This window comes from Nanorana parkeri, unplaced genomic scaffold (assembly GCF_000935625.1).
Source record: "Nanorana parkeri isolate BGI_ZX_2015 unplaced genomic scaffold, ASM93562v1 scaffold228, whole genome shotgun sequence".
Classification (NCBI taxonomy): Eukaryota; Metazoa; Chordata; class Amphibia; order Anura; family Dicroglossidae; genus Nanorana; species Nanorana parkeri.
In genome coordinates, this window is record NW_017306496.1 from 16731 (window position 1) to 39472 (window position 22742).

The 22742-nt window shown below is 44.0% G+C and overlaps 1 protein-coding gene across 1 annotated transcript in view; it reads left to right on the forward strand.

The window, feature by feature from the left end:
• Positions 1 to 4749: 4749 nt before the first annotated feature.
• The window catches only part of SOAT2 (sterol O-acyltransferase 2), a 29374-nt gene continuing 11381 nt past the window's right edge, over positions 4750 to 22742 (forward strand). The window contains exons 1-9 of the mRNA XM_018556197.1: positions 4750 to 4834; positions 9388 to 9555; positions 11250 to 11302; positions 11924 to 12051; positions 15176 to 15235; positions 16974 to 17081; positions 19860 to 20142; positions 21211 to 21277; positions 22591 to 22675. Of these exons, the coding sequence (XP_018411699.1) occupies positions 4750 to 4834; positions 9388 to 9555; positions 11250 to 11302; positions 11924 to 12051; positions 15176 to 15235; positions 16974 to 17081; positions 19860 to 20142; positions 21211 to 21277; positions 22591 to 22675 (1037 nt within the window). The remainder of the gene's footprint in view (positions 4835 to 9387; positions 9556 to 11249; positions 11303 to 11923; positions 12052 to 15175; positions 15236 to 16973; positions 17082 to 19859; positions 20143 to 21210; positions 21278 to 22590; positions 22676 to 22742) is intronic.

Here is a 22742-nt window from a genome sequence, read left to right on the forward strand (position 1 = left end):
TTCTGCCCCGGGCGCCCATAACTCTGGTTACGCCACTGCCTGCATGTGCTCCAAGATGGAGACTCTCATAGATTAGAGTTAGGACCGCACTATATGGAGGTGCCTTGGCGAGACGCTTTCACATATTCTGCAGAAGACGTGTATCTAAACCTCTGTTTTTAACTTTAGTGGTAGACAATAGAGCTACAACAACGATTCGATTTAGTCAATTAAAATCAACAATCAAAAAAGTTGTCAACGTTTCCGATCGTCGATTAGTCGCCTATCTATTACAATGCCTGTTCGCGGCTCCACACTCAAGCCGCGCACGCTGCACACGCCACGCCCACCGAACACGCACGCCGCGCTCACTGCACACGCCGTGGTTCAGCCTCCAATCCCGGCGCTCCTTACATCTATCCGGGCAAGTGCGATCACATGACGGATGCCGGGGATGTGAGCACGACAGGTGTCAGCTGGGGAAATGGTGCCTGGAACCCGACAACGTGCACCCCAATCCACTATCATACCCATCCTCTGCACCCCATTGCACCATCATACCCATCCTCTCCATCCCTTCACCCCGTCCCACCATCATGCCCATCCTCTCCATCCTCTGCACCCCATTCCACCATCATACCCATCTTCTCCATCCCTGCACCCCATCCCACCATCATACCCATCCTCTCCATCCTTCCACCCCATTCCACCATCATACCCGTCCTCTCCATCCCTGCACTCCATTCCATCTTCATAACCCTCCTCTGCACCCCATTCCACCATCATACCCGTCCTCTCTGTTCCATCATCATACCCATCCTCTCCATTCCATCATCATCCCCGTCCTCTCCATTCCATCATCACACCGGTCCTCTGCACCCCATTCCACCATCATACCCGTCCTCTCCATCCCTGCACCCCCATTCCACCATCATTCCCATCTTCTCCATCCCTGCACTCCATTCCATCATCATAACCGTCCTCTCCATTCCATCATCATACCCGTCCTCTGCACCCCATTCCACCATCATACCCATCCTCTCCATCCCTGCACTCCATTCCACCATCATACCTAACCTCTCCATTCCAACATCATACCCATCCTCTCCATCCCTGCACTCCATTCCACCATCATACCCGTCATAGGGGGGTTGGGGAGGGGGGCCCCATACAAAGTTTTGCTATGGGGCCCTGTCATTTCTAGTTACGCCCCTGGCCATTCATAAAGTCTATTAAAAAAGGCATGTCAGGGCACACAGCAAAGGTCAGAGGAGGATTCTCTTATTTTTGCAATTGTTGGCTGTGTGCCAGTTGTGTTGCCTGATAATCAGATTAATACACTTTCTGCACTGCTGTATGACAACTAGGGATGGACTCGAGCAAGAGTCCGACTCGAACAGCGGCAGGTTGTGTGTTCGGAGAACACACGAACTGTCGGGGCGTTCGGCAGGCACTGCACACCACACAGTACATTATGAGCTGTGATTGGCTAAAGCCATAGGTCAGGTGCAAGACTTTGCCCAATAAGGGCACAGTACTCTGTAAGGGTCATGATTGGGCAAAGTAATGATGACTTTGCCCTATCATGGCTCACCTGTCAGATGCCGTACAACTGTAAACAATTGGGGAGAGCTAGCTAGCTATGAACGCTAGCTCCGCCCAATTGTTTATATTTTGACGCCATCTGTCAGAATGCCATTCTGCAGCGGGAGGGAGTTCGTCTTGAATGGATGGGTCGGCGGGCGTGTTTTAAAAAAAATTATCTCTTTTTTTTCTTGTTTTATTTTTTATTTTGTTGAGTCGTCGCTGTCATGGACAACGCTGGACGTCGTGATTGACGCTGGTTTACGTTGGTGGATCAATTTTTTAATTTTTTTTAATAGAAGACATTTTTTTCAATTAACCGCTTGAAGACCAGGTGTTTAGACCCGCTTCCTGGCCAGGCCATTTTTCAGTATTCAGCGCTGCAGTACTTTGACTGACATTTATTCCGTCATGCAACGCTGTACTGAAATGAATTTTATACCCTTTTTTGGGGACAGATAGAGCTTTCTTTTGGTGGTATTTAATCACCACTGGGGGTTTTATTTTTTACTATAATAAGGAGAAATTACTAAAAAGTTTGATTAGTTGTTATAAAACAACTAATATTACCCACTTTTTTGGTAAAATATAAAAGACGGGGTCACGTCGGGTAAATGGACACCAAACATGTCAAGCTTAAAAATTGCGCGCACTCGTGAAATCGCAAAAAACTAGCATACCCAAAATTGGCCATAGACGACGCTTTAAACGCTTTTACAGCTCATCAGTTTAGTGTTATCAGTGATTGATGACCCCTAGAACTATTGCTCTCATTCCGATGTTCGCGGCGATATGTAACATGTGCGGCGTAATGGGCGCAATCGTCGTTTTCGCAGGTATGCGCTCCTGACGCATGTTTACATGCGTGTATGTAGGGGTGGGGACTTAAAAATTTTTTTTTGTAATTCTTTTTTATGTGTAACTTTTAAAAAATTGGGAGGGGAACCTCTAAAATGTTTTCTATTTTTTTAGGCCGTGTATACACAACGGCCGGCCGGGAGGTAGTTAAAGGATTTTTTCAAAAGTCTGGCTTCTTTTTTTGAAACTTTAATTAAACCCTTTAGTGACTCTTTTCTACCTTTTCCTGCCCTACCAGGCCTGTGCTCAGATCAAGGGTCTGGTTGGGAATTTTAGGGGGGACCCCACATCTTTTTTTCCCCATTTGTGGGGGTGGGGTCCCTCCCCAAAATTCCTACCAGACCTTAAGGGCCTGGTATGACTTTGAGGCGGAACCCCAAACACTTTTTTAATTTAAATTGTAACTTGGGGTCCCTCCTAAAATTCCTACCAGACCTAAAGGGCCTTGTATGACTTTTGAAAGGGGAACCCCATGCTTTTTTTTTTTTTAAATGGGGTCCCTCCTAACTTTCCTATCAGACCTAAAGGGTCAATATTGTTTGGGCGGGTGAACTGCACACTTTTTTTTTTTTAAATGTAATTTTTATACTTTTTGCTGCAGCAGGTTCTATATATCGTACAGATGCGCCACTTTACAGGCAGGTTAAGGGGACCCCCAGGCACAACATTTAAAGGATTTTTCATTTTTATTGTTTCACTTTAAGCAATGTTAAAATCACTGCTCCTTTCAAAACCTTTTTATGGCCAATAACCTGCATATAAGCCTTCAAAAAGGAGACAATTGCATTTCAAAGTTCTAGCCCCATAGACTTGCATTGAGTTCAAGTTCGAATTCCAACTTTTTTCATGTTCTAAAGTTTGAATTCGAACCGAACAGGGGGGTGTTCAGCTTATTACTACTACAGGCATCCCAACTCTCCCGGACGTTCTGGGAGTCTCCCGCTATTAGATAATAACACCTGGCCGCCCGGGAGAGAAACATTCTCTCCCTGCTGTCTGTTTTATTTTATTCTGATATCGAAGCTGCCGTCCGCCATCAGAGTAAAAACAAAAGACAGCATAGAAATGTATAGCTTGATCGCTATTGGCTATTTGAATTTGCAATAGCCAATAACAGACTAGCTATTGCACCCGCCCACTGCTGCTGTCAATCAGCAGAGGTGGACCTGAAGTTCTCCATTAAGTCTTCCTCCTGTTGATTGACAGCAGCAGAGGGCAGGTGCAATAGCCAGCTTGCTATTGGCTATTGCAAATCGAAAATAGCCAATAGCAATCTAGCCATTCATTCCTATGCAGAGTTTTTTGGTTTTTTTTTTTTATTCTGACTGCAGCAGCTGTCAGAATACTACAAAAAAACAGCAGATAGCATGGGAAGCAATAGCTTCTTTGCTATCTGCCATCATTTCAGGGGGGTGCTCTTCAACAAGGGAAGGGGGCAGAGGGCACCTCCCTGAAATGAGAAGGCACCTCCCTGAAAATCCTCTTTTCAGGTTGGGATCCCTGCTACTGACAACCAGGAGTCAGCAATCTTTTGTAGCTGCCAGTGTGTCAATATAACTGCATACCCTTAAACGAGAACGATGGCTCCTTTAACACCTCGCGGTATACTGAGACGCCGCAGCCGGAACGGATCCCGACAATACTGTCTGGATCCACCCAGCTGTGTGAGTGACAGCTGGCTCTGCCTATTTAGAGGCAGAGCCAGCTGTCCCGCCCCCTCCCCGTCCGTTCCCCCAGTCAGCGCTGGAGGATCGAAAAGGGGAGGGGGGGAATCCCTGCAGGGAGTCGTGAGTGACAGTCACGGCTCCCTGCCGGGACAGGATCAAGAAGTGAGCGAGCGACAGTATGTTTTCTCTCGCTTCCGATCTATTGAGCCGACGTGTGACAGTTTCATTGTCACGCGTCGGCTCGAACTATGAGGCTGAGTTCTCCTTTAAATCATTAAAACAGTGTTGAACAAACTATCCAAGGTCAAATGGTATCTCAAAGATTGTCAACCTGTACAAGGCGTAGAAAGTGAAATATCTATAAATTAAGCTTACAATCAGATTAGATATGGATTGGAAGGCCTAGAAGTACTAGTTATTCTTGTCATCAGCTCATTTGGATGGAAGGCTCAAAGTCCCCTAAATTCCAAAGGTTATTGGGTAATTGTGTTTAAGCCTAGCAGGACTCTTAGTTGTTTGGGGGAAGGGGAGAAGTAGATCGATCACAGGAAATATTAGCAGCCCATAGCTTAATAGCCTTTCACCTAAGTGAAAGAGTTCACAGGACCTTTTCTACTTTGTAACTATGAAAGTGTGTCTAAGATCTCTGCAGTAAAACACCATGGCAGCTACTGAGGACACATCGTGCACGGTACGGAACAGGAAAAGTGATCACAACAAGGACCAAACCTACACAGAACAAAATGGTAAGTGCTGATATGTGTGGGTCTGTCTGTTTGATACATCTGGGCCTAATTCACAAAGATTATAACACAAGGATAAGAATCTTCAATTTAACCATATAACTGTTATTTTCACATTTCATTGGACTTAGCTGAACATAACTGTCACTTTTTCCTGTGAGCTTTGTGAACTGAGCCTATTGCTTTTTGTTTTAATCAATGCTTTCTAGCCAGCAATGCTTCTTACTTTTAAGTTAAAAAGCGTTAACCCCATAGTTCTCCTTTAAGAGTGGCATTTTACAAACTTTCCTGTACATAAGGGACAATATGTATGTGGGTGTAGTACACTCCTATCATATAATACCATATTTTCTCTTTTTAGAAAACCGTTTGGGTTTCTTGGCCAATCCTTTTCAGTATGAGAAAGGATGGAAGGGGTTAACTATGCATGAGCTGCACAATCAAAAGCAATAGATGCTAGCACTACAGATGAGGGGCAGATGGCTCCTTACCTGTTTTTGGTCAAAGATCTCCTGGTTTATGGCCAACTACACAAGATGCACAGTGGCTAAGCCCAAGTAATTGTTTTATGTACCACCAATAGTCAAAATCTATATGGCACAATCAGAAAGATCTTTGTATAAGCATGCATGCATGCTCAACTAACCAAGGACTCCCTGGCACTGGTCTAATGCTCAGATTCTTGAATATGCTGCCGGCATGGTTTTAGCAGAGTAGATTTATTAGATCTTATACCTTCCTATAGTGTCTTGTTCCCTCTTGTAGTGTGGAAATTGCAATGAATGGTATGTATTATTATTATTTTTTGCAATGATTTCATTATTACCGTTATTTTATATTGTATTTTTTAGCTATATCCCCATATTGAAGTATGCTTGTTTTTTTTTTGTTTTCTTTTAATTTAAGGGAAAACTGTGCTTGTATTATACAGAAATGCATAGGCTGCCTTTGCTGATCTCATTTTCTGAAAATACTTGTTACATGGCTGTCATGCTGATCCATTAGTTCCAGTACTTTGCGAGCACTTAACCAGGAAAAGTATGCAGATCACAATATCTGACTCAACTCTAACCTTACAGCATATTTTGTTCCTGGGCCATGAGTCATATTTGAAACCAGAGACAGGAAAATAATGAACATTTTTAGAAGGTTACCCGCAAAAGCAGGTTATGTTTCCCTTTGTACATGTTTTCTCTATGGAGGTGATTTACCAAAGCAGTCATTTTCACTCTCACTTTAAAAAAAAAAAAAATTTCTGTTTTTTTTTACAGCATAACATGTTATGTTACTTACATGAAATAGTAGGGGAGAGTACACATACAAAGCATATACAGACATGTATGGGGTCAGTAAGCGAAATTTACATGCATTTGGTAGTATTAATAATACCATCTCAGGGCTACACCGGGAGCTTATTAAGAAAACAATGAACTATGGGCAAAACAGCCTCGTATTCTGGAGTCTTGTGTTCCGGTCCCCTCAGGGGGAAGCTCCAACCTATAAATGATCCGTAAAGGGCTGAGATAGCATATTGCCTATTCAGCTGACCATAAATGACCTTTACCTCGAGAAGGATGTAGTTTACCTGAGAGAAGGATATATGCTGAAAAGTTAAAGGGATAGGGAGGGGAGTAGAGGGAAGTGTAGAGAACTCAATTTTGATTACTTCTCATACCTATAGACAGGTTTAGGGGAAATCCTGACTTTTTTTTTTGTTTAATTAATTTATTTTTTCTTCTTCAGACTCTCCCTATTAAAGTGTACATGGGGAAGAGTGGTATTTCTCCTATTGTAAGCTTGCTCTGGTATTCTAACTTTATCAGACAACTGGTAGCTACTAGGGATGGTCTCGATGTCCGAGTCCAACAACAGTTCGTCTCGAACATCGGCCCGCCGAGCATCCCACAAGGCACAGCCCGATCATGGCTCACAGCTAAGTCCTGCCAGGTGCCGAACAAATGAAAACAGTTGGAGGGAGCTAGCGGTGATGTGTTTGTGTTTTTTTTCTAAATTTCTATTTATTTTTTCTTTGTTTCATTTTTTATTTCGCCGAGCCGTCATCATCGTGGACAACGCTGGATGTCGTGACTGACCTTAGGATTAATTTTTTTTTTTAAATAAAAGATTTCTTCAAAAGTCTGGTCTTTTTATTTTAACCCTTTAGTGAATGGGTAGGGGTATAAGTACCCCTTACTCATTCACGAGGGGGGGGGGGCGTATCTGGGTGGCCCTTTTTTAAAGGGGTACCCCGATGTGAATAAGCACCACATCGGGGTACAGATGCAGACCATACTAATCGATCCCTGCCAATCAGCGGCGGCACCACGTGGGAGCGATCAGTATGGTCTGCATCAGCAAGAGATGCAGATCATACTGATTCCCCACTGGACCACTAGAGCATGATTTTCATCTAATATAGTGCCTGTTCGACAATATATTAAATGACATGTGGGCGCTTGCCGCTACTCGTGGCGGCCATCTTTAAAAACCTAATGTACAGTGGAGACCCCCTGGGGACACCAGAGGCCCGCATGGAGCACCCCAGATGAGGATCTGGAGCGTGCGGGCCCGGCCTCCTCCGGTGCTACGGGGGCCCGGCCCCCTCCACCTCCTGGCCTGTCACTTGTACGCAGAGGCGTAACTAGAACATTCAGGGCCCCGGTGCAAGAAACTATGAAAGGGCCCCCCCAACCCCCCATCACCATGGCACTGTGTGGTTAATAGGAAGGCTGCCGAGGTCCCCAGCAAGCGTGGGACCTCAGTCAGCCGCTTCAGTTTTAAAAATGTAGTGCCGGTGTTCTGTCGAAACGCCGACCCAGTATCGACACTTGCGCACAGACGGGATTAATGAGGAAACCGGCATTTATTTACAAAGTATTCGTTTGTAATTGTTAATTGTGACTGTTAATAACATGCCATCCGTGGCAGTAAATGACGGACGGCATATTATTAACAGTCACAATTAACGATTTAAACTAAATACTTTGTAAATAAATCTCTGTTTCCTCGATAATACCGGTCTGTGCGCACGCAGATGCTGAGGTCAGCAAATTCGACAGAACACCGATATCTGCGTTTAGTATCGGGGCATTTTCATGAGTATGAGTACTTGTGAAAATGCCCAGTATTAGCACTGACTGGTGCATACCTACTTAAAAATATAATGCATTGCTGGGTAGTCCTGCATAGTTGGTCCTATTCTGCATTGCTGTATAATGATTATACAGCAATGCAGAATACCACCAGCTATGCAGGACTACAACTCCCAGCAATACCTTATAATAAAAATCAGTAATGCAGAATACTACCCCCCCGCACCTTCCCTGCACCCCCCTTCCCTGCCCAGACTTACCCGACTCTCATGCAGGGCCCTCTTCCGCGTCTCAGTGGCCAGGGGGGCGGGACTAAGTGGAGAGGGTCCTCACACAGCAGAATGTGCTGTCTGGCGGTACCTGGGGCACATTCTGCTGGACAAGTGACAGCCTCTCCATCCCCGCCGCACAGTCGCCCGTAAATGCTGTGGGTGGCAGAGCGGCGGGGAAGGAGTGGTAATATCTCTGGGGGGCCCTCTTCTTCCTCTCTGTGCCCCCTCCAACAAACGGAACGCCAGGGCCTGCTCGCAACTTCGACTGCTGCGACCCTTGTAGTTCTGCCTGTGGGGTATGAGGAGTAGTATACAAGTCTAGTTTGTGTGGGGAGGAAATATCAGTGGGAGGGGGATCATACATAGACAGGGAAGAAAAAAGAGGCAACTTTAAAGTAATAGTTATAAATAGGACTCACATTCTAGATGGAGAAAAGCACGAAGATCAGAGCGGGTTTCTGTATCGGGAGAATGCCGCCACCGTCACGGAGAGAGGATAGCTAGAAGGGTCGCCACATTGTCACGTTGGAGAGAGCTAGAAGAGGTGCCGCTGGTTGTCCTGGTAACAGGACGCTATACCTCTCCAGCCGCGTCTGTCTCCTCTGCACAGCGCCAGTTCGTCCCACCCTAACGCATGAGCAGTGTGGGCATAGGGATCCTAAGGCTTCTCACTGGGCTCCCGAACATCGTCGCACACGCGCCACCAAGTTGGGTTCTCTTGCTCTCTGGGCCCCCCAACCGGTCGCGATTGCGTCTGCTGCGACCCTGGTAGTTCCGCCAGTGCCGATACCCATGTAAGGTTCCCAGGCCCCTAAGGCTGCCTGGGCCCCTAACATCAGTATCAGCCGTACACACCCCACCCCCCCTGACGGCGGCTCTGGCTGCGACCCTGGTAGTTCCGCCAGTGCTTGAACAGCCGATAACCGTGTAAGGTTCCCAGGCCCCTAAGGCTGCCCAGGCCCCTTATATCAGTATCAGCCGTACCCCCCCCTGACAGCGGCCCTGCATGTGGTGCATTATGCTGTGCAATAACAAGCTAAACGCACAGGTACCATGCCTTTAGCAAACACTATGGTGTGCACCATCCCCAAGTAAATTTACATTTACTCAAAAAATGCAGTTTAAATCACTGCAATCTTTGTTTAAATTTTTTTTATACTCCAGACCGTCTGCTACCTCCATTCTCACCTAGGTGAGAATGATGTGCACCCGTCTCCTGGGAAATGTAATTTGAATATCACAGGAGGCTTCAGCTTCCACACAGTGGCTGGAGGAGGGCAGGCCTGGTGGTATTACTGGGGACCAGCTGCAAGAACCAGGAAGAGACAGTCAGCTCCCAATGATGTCAGAAAGGAAGACGGTGACATAGAAGCAGCAGAGTGGTGGATCACAGCAGGGCAATGCTGGATTTACTGGGCATGTGTGTGAGAATGCAATGTTATGGAACATTTATTATTACCCAATTTTTGGATAAAATATAAAAGACGGGGTCACGTCGGGTAAATAGGCTCCAAAATGTCAAGCCTTGAAATTGTGTGCTCCCTTGAAATCGCAGAAAACGACCACACCCAAAATTGGTCATAGGCGACGCTTTAAAAGCTTTTACTGCTCATCAATTTAGTGTTATCAGTAATTCAGGGCCCTAAAATGATTGCTCTCACTTTGACGTTCACTGCGATATGTAACATGTTCGACACTATAGGTCGGAATCATCGTTTTCGCACATTGGCGCACCCGACGCATGCTTGCATTTGTATGTGGGAGGGCGGGGGACTTTAAAAAAAATAGTTTTATTTTACTTTTTTCTTTATTTGTGACAATTTTTTTTTTGCGTCTTTATCACTTAACTTTATTGCTATCACATAGAAGAATAAGATTCCCCCTATGTGATAGCCAATTCACGTGACAGGTCATCTTTATGGAGACATCAGGGGTCTCCAAGACTCCTGATGCCACCTAGGGACCCCCAGAGAAGCTGATGAAGCAGAGATCTGCTTCATCAGCTCTCTCTGGCTCTCTCTGGCTTCTGCACCGGAGAGTGACAGAGGAATGCTGAAGTGATGTTATACACATCACTTCCTGCATTCGGGGACAGGAGAGGAGATCAAAGGGAGATCGTGTACTGAACTCCCTTTGATCTCCACTGACAGAGTTGCCGTGCCGTTCCCAGCTTCGCCGGGCACAGTGGATCTCGGGACCGACAGAGACGCGCGGGGGACACAAACACCTACACCTACTACAAGCTATCGGGCATCTATAGAGACGCCCGATCGCTTGAATGTAAACAGCCATCGCTGGCTGTTTACTTTTCTGACAGTTTTACCCACTCATGTGCGCGCTGTGCGCCGCACACGAGTGGGGGGAGGGGAAGGACGTCCTCCCGCCACTATAAGGAATGGCCATGGACGGCAAGTGGTTAAAAAAACAGACGGGGGTTTAGTTCCACTTTAAAGGTGCTTGGGATAAACCTATTCTCAGACAAAAATGTAAGAAAAGGGGGCACTCCATGGACTTTTTTTTTCTGCGGTCCAATTCTGTTCCTGATACTTGAATGATGACATCCTTTTATACAAGCTCTGCACTCTGTGCTATGTAATTATTTTTGTTCTACTGCTAGAATGTGCTGTTAGAGACACAATTTGAGACCAAATAATATGTGTCCCTATGGTTGTAGTAAGATCACAAAATCCACCTTTAGGTGATCCTTGAAAACTCATCTCTTTAGGGAAGCCTATCCCACCTTAACATAATAATCGTCCTTTACTTCTTTCATGAACTCATCCCATACAATTATTACCTTTTGTATCACCTGCCCCTCCTACTAGATTGTAAGCTCTCATGAGCAGGAGCCTCCTGTATTGAAGTTGTATTGTAATTATACTGTCTCCCTCCAGTTTGTAAAGAGCTGCACAAACTGTTGGCACTTTATAAATCCTGTATAATATTAATAATAATTATAAGTGCCTTTAGGGGATGATGTGGGGTTCTGTGCCCAGTAAAAACAAATTCCGTACTCATACATTCCTGTTCTGACTGCTGTTTTCATTACTCTAGGTGGTGTATCTGATCACATTGATGGCTCTATTGAATGGAAAAGACACATGGAGGTAAGTGGTTGGCTAAATGTATTTGACCAACTTTTTTGTTATGCTTGGTTTGGGTCAGTTTATCCCTAATAATGACGGGGTAAGGTATATAAAAAAGGAGGAGAAAAACATAAACAGTGTTTGGCTTTTACAGAGAGTTTTGTGGCCCAGCCACAGGACACACATCCATGTTATGCAATGTGGCTCATTGCGGTGTGCTGTGTTAGGCACACACTTAACATAAATACATGCATTGCAGTGCGGTATGGTGTAGTGTGCTACATATTTGTTTTTTTCTTGCATCACACCACAATGTTGTGGTTAAGGCCCCCAAGCCATATCAGAAAGATGTCTATGAAAGACAGCAGTTCCAGTGTTGTGACTTCACCCCTTCATCTGCTTTGCCGGTTACAAAGCATAGCTGCTTTCTCACTCTGCAGATATACAGCTAGTGCCTAGGATGCCTAGTATACTAGGAAATGGACTGCAATTTTTCCTGCTTATGCACAATTGACACTTTCCCTAAAACATAGAAAATCTTCACTTTTTGAGTTCAGTTCCACTTTAAGGGTTTAAAAAGTGTAACAATTAAGGTGCCCGAAGTTGGGCTTTAACTGAATTGAAGACCTCTCTCTTTTCTAGGGTGTGAAGGAGGAGATTCTGCAGGTTGTAAACAATCATTTAAGGATCCTTCTTGATAAAGCCATGACAGAGGCTGTGCAATCATACAGAAATGGAGATAAAGCTCAAACCTGTGTAAAAAAGAAACGGTGAGATGAATGTATATTGTTTATGTGTTCATTTTAATGTAATGAGCCCAAGATCCAAATTAATTTTTGAAGAAAGAACCAAGGCCATGATATTAGCTCCAAAACTTCTATATAATTGTGTCTAATCAAATTTTTTTATTGCATCCATTGAATCCATCAGATCATCCGTAAATGGATTCAAGCAACCTGGGCACTGATTGTTTTGGTAAATCACTGCTAATCTTGCTTTACTTGTTCTGGTAATAATGACTGCTTGTCTTTTAGCCGATTTGTTACCCGTGTACAAGCATTCTTCCTATTTTTGTTTACTATTACGAGGAATAGTGAAATGCAGGGCTTGATGTGAAACAAGTTTACCCAAGCCGGCGCAAAACTGACAACCCTGCCATCCCGACCCAATCAGTTGCGTGTGGGCCATACCCCAACCCGCAGCTACACGTCGCAAAGGGGCAGGAAATGGACCCCCCACCACAACTGGAAGTTGGGGGCTTCATTCATGGTTGTACACGGCTCGGATCAGTGTATTTGGCGGGTACAATTAGCCGTGACCGCTCAAGGAGCAATTACATGCGGCTAGGGACATATGAGCGACCCTGTATGCAGACTAATTGCATCCAGCGCCATTCGTATCCCTAACCAAAGCTAATCGTTCCATGTTGCGATTACATGCGGACAGCTGCAGAGCCTCTTGGCCTGTCATTGATTTTTGTTATATAATTATTTATTAATTTTCAAACAGCAATCCAAATATTTCACATTTTACATAATTAACAAACATGTAACAATAAAACAAGACAATGCATTACAATAATCCCCTCTAACCTATATATTATGCCAGTTATCCATAAACCAATTCATAAATGCACAGGGCCAAACTCTCCTATTTCATCCCTTAACGTGAGTGATTCTATTTGTAATTATCTATGATAGTGACAGTAATAACTACTTTTGGGTTTAATTACTTTGGTGTTTCCGTTTCTCTATATTGTGATGGTGTATATCGTCACTCAAAAATAAATATGTAAATATGATATTATATATATAGTTATTCCCTAAGGCACATATATATATATATATATGTATATATATAAATGAATAAATATGAATAAGTGATCTATAAGTGATCAAAAAGGACATTGCTAATCAGCACATCCCTTCCTTCCTCCACCCCTCCCTCTTCTCTCCACCCCTCCCTCTTCTCTCCCCTTCCTTCATTTGACAGTATGTATCGTGCAAATAAATCAGTTTTCTACCCACAGTAGTGTCTAAGTGATAATTTCCCCAGTCCAATGTGCTCTACTGGAGCTCCCCATACGTAAATTAGTTTTAGGTCTTACTTTGAAAAATATTAATTAATCATGGCTAGAAGTAGATTATAGCACCTTAATTCCAAAAGACAAATATGAACAAACAATCTTAGGCCTCCTAAACCAACCCTTCCTTTTTATCATTAATTGGTGTTATCCCTGAACATATAAGAGAATAAAAAATCGTTTTCAAGAGAATAATGTTTTGTTTTCAATCTCGGTTGTGGGAGGTCATTACTGATAGGTATTCATCTGATTTCTTGTATATAAACCACCCCTGCCATATTTTATAGAAAACTAAATGTTTATTTTGACTGCTAAAAAACAATTCTTCCATAGAACAAATGTGATTTATTTTCATGAGCCATTCCTTTATTGAGGGAGATTCTATGTGCTTCCAGTACAATGGGATCAAACATTTTGCTGAGTTCAGCAGATGTGGTGTGATGGATTTTTTATATTTTAGCACTGAACCCTCACTTTTGTGGAATAGCATTACCCAGGAGTCCATACTCATGGGTAATCCCCATATAGAGGAGATGATCTTACCAACCTCTGTCCAATATTTATTGATAACGGGACACTGCCACCATATGTGTGCCATGGTCGCCCTTATGTCACAGCCTCCCCAACATAGTGGTGAGTTACTAGGGTCTATTGAGTGTAATTTAACCGGTGTAAGATACCATCTCGACAGAAGTTTATAGTTCATCTCCTCTATGTGGGAGGATACTGAGGTTCTACATACTTGTTGCAGAACCCTTAATTTTCCTTGTTCTGAATCCCCAAGTCCTCCTCCCATTGCCGCATAAACCCTGGGTCAGTGTGGAGTAAATTTGTGCCAACAGATGGGGCATCAGTGATATACTTTTCTTTGGATGTGATGGACTGGATAATATCACTTCTATTGGGTTTAGCTCGACCGTTGATCTAATAGGTTTGGGTAAAAATCTTTATTAAAAATATAAATGATAAGAAAAAGAATAAAAGAAAGGAAAGGGGGGCCATGAGTGCTCCTACACGTTGACCTAAAATATTAATCCTAATTTGTTAGATATTGGAGTTCACTTCTATACGTTATTTCCTGTTGGGAGCAGACCATCTCTGATCTGGCAATTGTGGGAATGTATAGCTTTCGTTTCTCCAACCCTAAAGATTAGGGACAGTAATCTCAAACTTTCGCACAGAAAGATTCTATCTATTCTGGAAACGTAAAGTCACAGATTGTCAGTTTTTTTGGCCGTTAAGCTAATCGGGTAACCCCATCTATATGGTACATCAGCTGCTCTGAGAGTGTCCAAAAGTGGCGTCAGCAATCTCCTTCATTGATTGCCTGTCATTGATTTGCGCAGGCTAAGCGGCCACAGCTAATGAGAAACATCTGTCTGTACCCACTGCAGACACTGCAGACACTGCAGACACTGATCTGGGCGGTATGTATTACTACTTTAAAGTAGTACCTGTTGTCTTTACTGGGCTGAATAGTGATAACTAATGGAGAGTAGTGTGTTGGGACATTCTATGAATAAAGTCCCTTCCCTGCTGACTTTAACAACTACCCTTCTTCCATTTGGCATCCATTTATCATATGGAATGCACAGCATCTTAACTTAGGTTAATTACATATAGATGGGAAATTTCAAGTTCAGTATCCAATTTTGCTGCGTTTTAGATCTGGGAAATGAAATCTATCCTTTTTTTTTGCCATTTGCTATGTTTATTTTCCAGATTTATTTAATATACTACATTGAAAAACTGAATTTTGATGCGTGATATACTTTATATTTAAATACACAGTATTGCTGTTTGCTATTTAGATCCCAGGAATCAGTGTCTGAAAGGAGGAAAGTATTTGTACATCGTGCTTCCCTGCTCGAGTAAGTAGATATCTCCAATAATTTTCAATATATTTGTTTACTGCAGATGGAGATACTGTACAACCTGTATGTTTTAGTTATGTTTTAGGCCCCTTTCACACGAGCGTCGTCCATTCAGTTAAGGTTCACGGATACAAAATAATTGATAAAAACAAAGTCCATTTACATCAGTTTGCACATCCTTTGTCAGTTCAGTTTACATCCGTTTTAGACTTTTTTTTATTATGGTAAATTCCCATGATTCTTTGCTTTCTACCAGCATGCATTGAGCTTGCCATTGAGCTTGCCATGCTGCATTACGACATCAGTCTAAAAAAAAACAGACGTAACCTGAACTGAGTCAGTCAAAATAGAGAGCTAATCTGTCTCACATTGCGGATCTAAACTGACACTGATTTTTCCTGATGTAAACTGAACTGATGGTCATCGGTTTTCATCTACACCTCCATAGAGATGCATTGTTGTCCGCTTTTCATCTGCAAACAGAGGGTTGGAAACCTGGCAACCTGACTGCTCGTGTGAAAGGGGTGATAGAGATGCATATATGTGCTACTGTAGAGATCTGTTTTTCTGACTGCAAACAGTTAAATGCCTCTGTGTGTGATACGAGGCGGAGACTTATGGGGATTGCACTGCAGAGCAGATATGGATACATTACTGGTAGGACCTTTAGAACTGAAACTCCCTGGATGCTGTGCGACAGGAAGGCTGCAGCTGGTGAGCGCGCTCAGTCTGGGACAGCCATCTGAAGAGTGCAGATCTGTGTCACACAGTGTGAGTTAACATTGCATGTAACAGAGCTGTGTGGTCACCACTGACATACAGGGACACACAGGCTTTGTGCAGCAGTGCTCTGAGAGACTGATGTTCGTCTGCTGAGACGGAAAGACTGTGACCAAGCGCCTGAACTGAGGCCTAGTGACGTGGCAAGGATATCGCGGCCGATCCAGCCATAGGAGTGATCCAGCCAGCCCAGCTGAGTGAGCGGAGCCGAACGGAGATCGTTGCCTGGTACCTTAGACGACCCTAGACGAGCGGAGATGTGCTGCAAGGGTCCCTAGATGACTTCACCTCCTTCACAAGTGTCGGTTTGAAGAAAGAGGGACGTTCATCTTCTGCTGACAGTCATCATCCTTTCCAAAGTAGCCCTGGGAGTGGTGAGAGGCATTTGGCCATTGTGACATTGTGCTTTCTGCATCTGCTATACAGCATGGGCCCCAACATTGGCTAGCCTAGGACATTACTACTGGACCGGAAGTTTGGAGTGGGTCAGATACTTTCAAGGGGAGATATTAGTGTTGCAGGTTTCCGTGTATGCAATAGATAGCATACACGGATTAGATTTATCTGACCGTTGAGCCCCTAAGTGCCTTATTTCATACTTTTTTACACTGTTAGTCATTAAACCTGTTATAAAACCCTTTAAAGGTGTGTTAGTGTGCTGTAGATCCACATTTGGGCAGTACATTGGTGCAGGGGGAAAGAAATACCCGGTATACTCAGCGGCTCCTTCGGGGGTGAGTGCTACACATGAATGCAAATATATTGTACATTTATGTTTAGTAGATGGTGTAAATGATATATTAGTCTGTTATTGATCAATCAAAACCTGATTTAATTTTGTTTTGTTTTTCTTTGGGGTGAATCCTGTGTGTTTTAGCCACCACTTTATTCAGGCCAGAAGATGTGTAATGAGTACAGCCTCCTATTCATTTTGTTGCATCTCCTCTTTGTATAGTGACCTGATGGAGGTGGAACATTTCCGAACCATTTACCACATGTTTGTGGCTGCCCTCTGTGTTTTTGTGATTAGTACAGCTGCTGTGGATATCATTGAACAAGGAAGGTTAGTAGAATCTCCAAATGTTCAATTTCTATTTATCGTCTGTTACGTTTTCTGTGACTTTTTAGCAGTAAGGATTATAGCAGGTTAAAGCAGGCCAGCATCTCTAAAGGGCCTTTAGATTTCTCTGTTAACAATACTATATGTTGATTGCCAGGAGTGTAACCAGGGGTGGAAATACCACCAGTGCGGCCGCACCAGGGCCTGAGACTGTGGGGGGAGGGGGGGGGGGGCCCAGTGAGGTCCGGTCCTGGGCACCCCCGTGGAATATGGGGCAGTGTAGGGTCCCGGTGTTAGAACACTGCCCACTGGCGTCTCAGTAAGGGGGCAGGTCCTCCTCTCCTGGCCGCGTCTCTAGCAACAGGCGGCGGGAAATGTGAAGTGTGTGTGTCACACACCCCGCCCCATGCAGTGCAAACACAGTCTGGCTCCGATCCTGCGCTGCTGGCTGGGTGAGTCCTAAGCGCAGGGGTCACTTCTATCCTACTTTGTGAGTCCGGTGGAATGTGAGATTGCAGTCACAAAGTCGGATAGAAGTGACATTTCAGGACCGATCAGCTGTTCCAGGGCAGATCGGTTCTCCTGCACATACCATCTGCGATGCAGATCTGCCCTGGAACAGCTGACAAAGCATTGGAATTCTTCACCTATTGGCGGTCACACATTCCACCGCCGAAAAACTGTGCGGAATTACGTTAAAACGTGTGACCACGTCATCAGTCACACATTTTAACGTAGTCGCAAACTTTGATAGAACACCGCCATCAGAGGGGTATGGCCGGTACCCGTGTGAGTGGTCTGGGCAGCCTGGGGGTACCTTACATGAGTATCAGCTGTACCAGGGGCGGCATGGCAGAAGTGACTAGAGAGGGTGGAGGAGGCCGGGCCCCAGCAGCAGCAGGCAAGAAGAGTTGGGAGGAGGTACAGGGAAAAGGACCCCAAAGACCAGCACACCTGGGACCCTGCAGAGCCCACCATAGAGAGTCTCAGGTGGGCTATGGAGGATCTATGATGTGCTCTGCAGGGTCTCAGGTAAGTCCAGAGTCCAGGACGCTACTGCAACATTAGAGACCACTGGGGGGATTCAGGGGCCAGTGTGAACCGCTCTTGCACCCCCTCACACTGTCTTGGGAGGGGGGCCTAAGATAATATCTTGCACAAGGGCCCTTTGGTTATTAGGTCCACCACTGAGTGTAACTACAGTTCGTGGGGCCCCATAGTAAAACTTTTATAGGGCCCTGGCAACCTTTCTGCTGTTATTGATCTTAACATAAAGTATATCTAGATCAAAGACAGGTAGCAGGAGAGTTGTCATCATAGCTGGTACACTACTAAGGACCAGAGTTATGGAAATTGGGTATGTCTTATCTTCTCAAGCCCACAGATTTTCTATGTTTAAATTACCTCAAAAGCACACCTAATGTGGCCCTATTCCCTCCCCCCCCGGGCCCGTTAGTAGCATCATGGGCTGCTATGCCTATTGTTCCAAAACTTGTGATTGCCTTAAAGCAGTGGTTCCCAAACTCCGTTTTGCTTGCGTACCCCTTGGCAGTCCATTTGTATAAACTGTACCCCTCAGTGGGGGTGGACAGGGGGCAAGGTTAATAGTGAAGCATATAGTGTGCTGTGCAGACTGGTAGATGTGGCCAAATTGCACAAACAGCCACTGTGTTGGTGTCAGTGAAATGAAAGAAGCTGGGATGGGGGTATATTTGGGGCATGCCATTGCGGTGGTGTGTTCATTGTTATCTTGGGTTCTCTTTGGGGTGTGCTCTGTTACACTGGATTCCCTGGATCCAGGGCTTCTTGCACATAAGAAAAGTGAACGACACATCACTCCGCTGGGGGTTAACTATTTCTAGCCAGAAATATAGAATGAGTGTTGGGAAATGCAGCTGTAGGATTACTCTAGCCCCTGACTCCTCACTGCCACAGCTTTATTATTATTACACAGGATTTATATAGCGTGAGGGCTTACAATCTAAAGGGAGGGGCAAGTGATACATGAGGAGGTAGCTGTGTGGGGATGAATTGTTTGAGAACGTGATGGTTGAATGGTTAGTTCGAGGTGGGATAGGCTTCCCTGAAGAGATGAGTCTTTAGGGATCGCCTAAAGGCAGTCAGAGTGGGAGATAGATGGACAGGTTGGGGCAAAGAGTTCCAGAGGATTGGAGAGACTCTAGAGAAGTACTGGAGGCGAGCATGGGAGGAGTTGACGAGGGAGCTGGAAAGTAGGAAGTCTTTGGAAGAGCGGAGGGGACAGTTAGGGTGATACTTTGAGACAAGGTTTGAGATATATCCGGGGGCAGAGCTGTGGATGGCTTTGTAAGTGGTTGTTAATATTTTGAATTTTATCCTTTGGGCTATTGGAAGCCAGTGGTGAGATTGGCAGAGGGAGGTTGCAGACACTGAGCAGTTGGTTTCCACCATTACAAAAATATTCTCAAGTACCCCTAAATGTGCTGCCAAGTAGCCGAGGGGGTACTTGTTGGGAACCACTGCCCTAAAACATAGTAAAGTTTGCATCTCAGTGTTTCCAGTCTGTAAATTCATTATCTGCATGTATCATGAAGATAAAGGCATTATGTAAAAAATGATGTCATTAGTCATGACTATGATGATGTTACAGGGTCTATATTACATTTTGTTTATAAGGATTCACTGGGTTTTTTTTGTATTTATCAAAAATAAACTGTGCGAGTGCATGCATATGTGTAAAATATATCACCACAACGGAAATGTGTTGCATACCAGTAATTCTAACCTCTCCTCTCTCTCTAGGGTGGGTTATGAATTTAACCTTCTCTTTTATTCCTTTGGACAACCTGGCACTGTGGCATGGTCCTGGATCTGTATGTTTGTATATACTCTGTTGGTGCCTTATAAAGCGCTAGTCTTTTGGGGGTCTTTGTATCCCAAATCCAAACACAAACGTTTGCTGTCTGCCTTTGTAGGCATATTCCTACTTGTGAGTCATATATGTGTACTTTGTATTTTCCCTGTCTATGTGGTAAAACGTTATCAGTTGCCTCCAGCATCAAGTTTCATCGTCATCTTTGAACAGGTGAGTTCTGTATCTACAATAGAATAGTTTTTTCTTTTTATAAATTTTGCCCAAAAACAATGTAACAACAATGGGAACAAGAGATGCTGCATGATCCATGCATGTTAGAGATCTTGGACAAAAGGGTCTGTTGAGGTGAAAAGTTTATTACACAAGGGTGGTTAGTAATATGCACTGTTGCTCTTTCAGGAAATATTCTTATATCACCAGCCATGTTGTGGCACCCTTTCCAGTCATTGGCTCCCCCGAGTGGATTAGTGGCAGCCTACTTATTTCTTTCAGTATAGATTTCCTTTAAATGTAAAATGTTAGTTTGGTTTGTCTAGGCTCATTCCAGATTTTATGCTACCTCTATGACCTTAAATCTAAAATTGTTTTTTTTTACTTTGCTGAGAAAAGGGAGTAGCAAAAATAGTATGGAGGGGGGTACTGCTACACCCCCCGAAATTTCTTCCTTTGACAAATGAATGCCGTAGAGAAGGTCTCCTTTAGTGCCTCATATACTTGGTGGTATGAACTGAGTGAACCTTTACAGAGCACCTACAGTATATAGCTCAGGACTACTGGCCATATAAGTAGTTGTTTCAATGATCCCACTAGTGTTGTTTTTAGGAACAGCTACAGTCATGAGAGTTATAATGGAGAGTAAAGCCGCTGAATGAAGACTGAGAGGATTGTATTATTTTTATAATTCCCCATTATTGAAAACATGAAGCTGATGCTTTGCTTACGTTGGCTATGAGTTTTAATTTCCCACACAAGCCATAAGTAGACAGGCCTTCACTTTTGCTCCCCACTGCAGTTGTGCCTCGCAGGTCTATGTTTTTTTTTTTTTTTAGCAAAAAAATTTTTTTGTTGAAACATAAGCAGATTAATACAACAAGATGTCATACAGCATATTTTCAGATTGTCAAAAGGTCAGATGTCATCTATTACTCTAAAGAGCCTCCATAACAATTGATTTATCAGGAAACAAACAAAATATGACAACGACAAATGCTTGAAGCGGAGTGCAACCTTGACAAGCAGGTCTATGTTTATAAATCTAAATTTGTCTTCTACATACAGGTTCGATTGCTTATGAAGAGTCACTCATTTTTAAGAGAGGCTGCTCCAGCTGTCCTACAGAAGGAAGGTATGTTTTGTGTCCACTCTAACGTCTGAATTGACACCTATGTAAAATAAGTTTATTCTCCTCTGTTTGGAAACTGCTACCAATATCATCAGTCCACCAACAAAGTAGAATGCACAAATTTGTATTTGTTACAAGAAACTAACCCGTACCCAACTTGTGAATGACCCATTTAACAAATTATTCATATTAACTAATTATTCTGTGTAAAGAAAGGTTAGGAATTTCTCTTTTGCTGTTTAATGTTTGAGGGGGGTTTCTTTTTTGTAGGGGATTTTTACTTTAGGGAGCGTAGGGGTGATTTTTTTTTGCTGGGGGTGTTTGGGGGCGGGGGATAATATGTGTCCGAGGCTCGGTTCATCCCTATTCCGGGCGGATTGCCATGCCGTCAGGAGTCGCCAAGGTGTGAGCCGATCGCGCTGTGGGTGCCATTATTTTCTAATGGCACCCCAGTCGCGCCAGGCGGATCGCGCGGTTTCCCACCACAATTCTGTCCGTGCTTCCGAACACGATCGCTGCTAAAACAGCTGCATGTCGTGTATCGCAAAAAAAAAAAATACTTGTACCTTTTTTCTGCGATTGCCACACAAATGTCACCCCATTGAAATCAATGGGGCTGCGTGGCAATCGCGCGTCCCGGGTGTCGTGCATGTAGTGCAAGTGTGCACCTAGCCTAAAAGACACATATGAGCCACAGCACAAAGTTTTTGTCCAGCCAAAAGGTCTTCAACAGCAACACAAGTTGCTGCACTCCCAAGAGATGGGAGAGCCTAGAACACATGACTGCTGGAGTCTGTCTGAAGTCCAAATTTGCTGCACCTTAGACAAAATTTCCCAAAGCATCAGGGGTATATTTTTGCTTGGAGAAATTTAATCTAAGGTGCAGCAAATATGGACTTCAGACAGACTGTTTTGTCAAATTTGGGATCAGGGCCTCTTCGTATCATAGCATTTGGCCAAAGGCACAGTATCTGCTGGTGCGTTGCATTGCCGTTGATGCTGAATGGCACCCCAATGCACCTTCCAAGGGGCATATACTAGTGTTAGTGTATACTCGCTAAATGGCAACACCACATTTGTTAGTGCAGTACTGCCAGAGTGAATAGCAATGCAATGCACTGGTGCACCTAATGTGAGGTGCACTGTGCTGCGCAATAGTGTGCGCTAAAGGCGCTATGGTGTGATTAGGCCCTTTTAAAGATTGTTAGTGCCTACCAATGTAGGCACAAAAGTGATATCTGTAGGATAGGGCATGGCACATGTTCACATACTGCAGATGTAGTGCTAATATACCTTCTATGTATTTCTTTATACAGAAAAAGAGGTTCAGCTGCCAAAACATTCCAGTTACCTGTATTTTCTCTTCTGTCCAACTCTTATCTATAGAGACAGCTATCCCAGGTAAAAGCCATTTACTGGACTAGTAATATAAGAACCATTTCTTACTTGCAGTAGATATATACCAAAC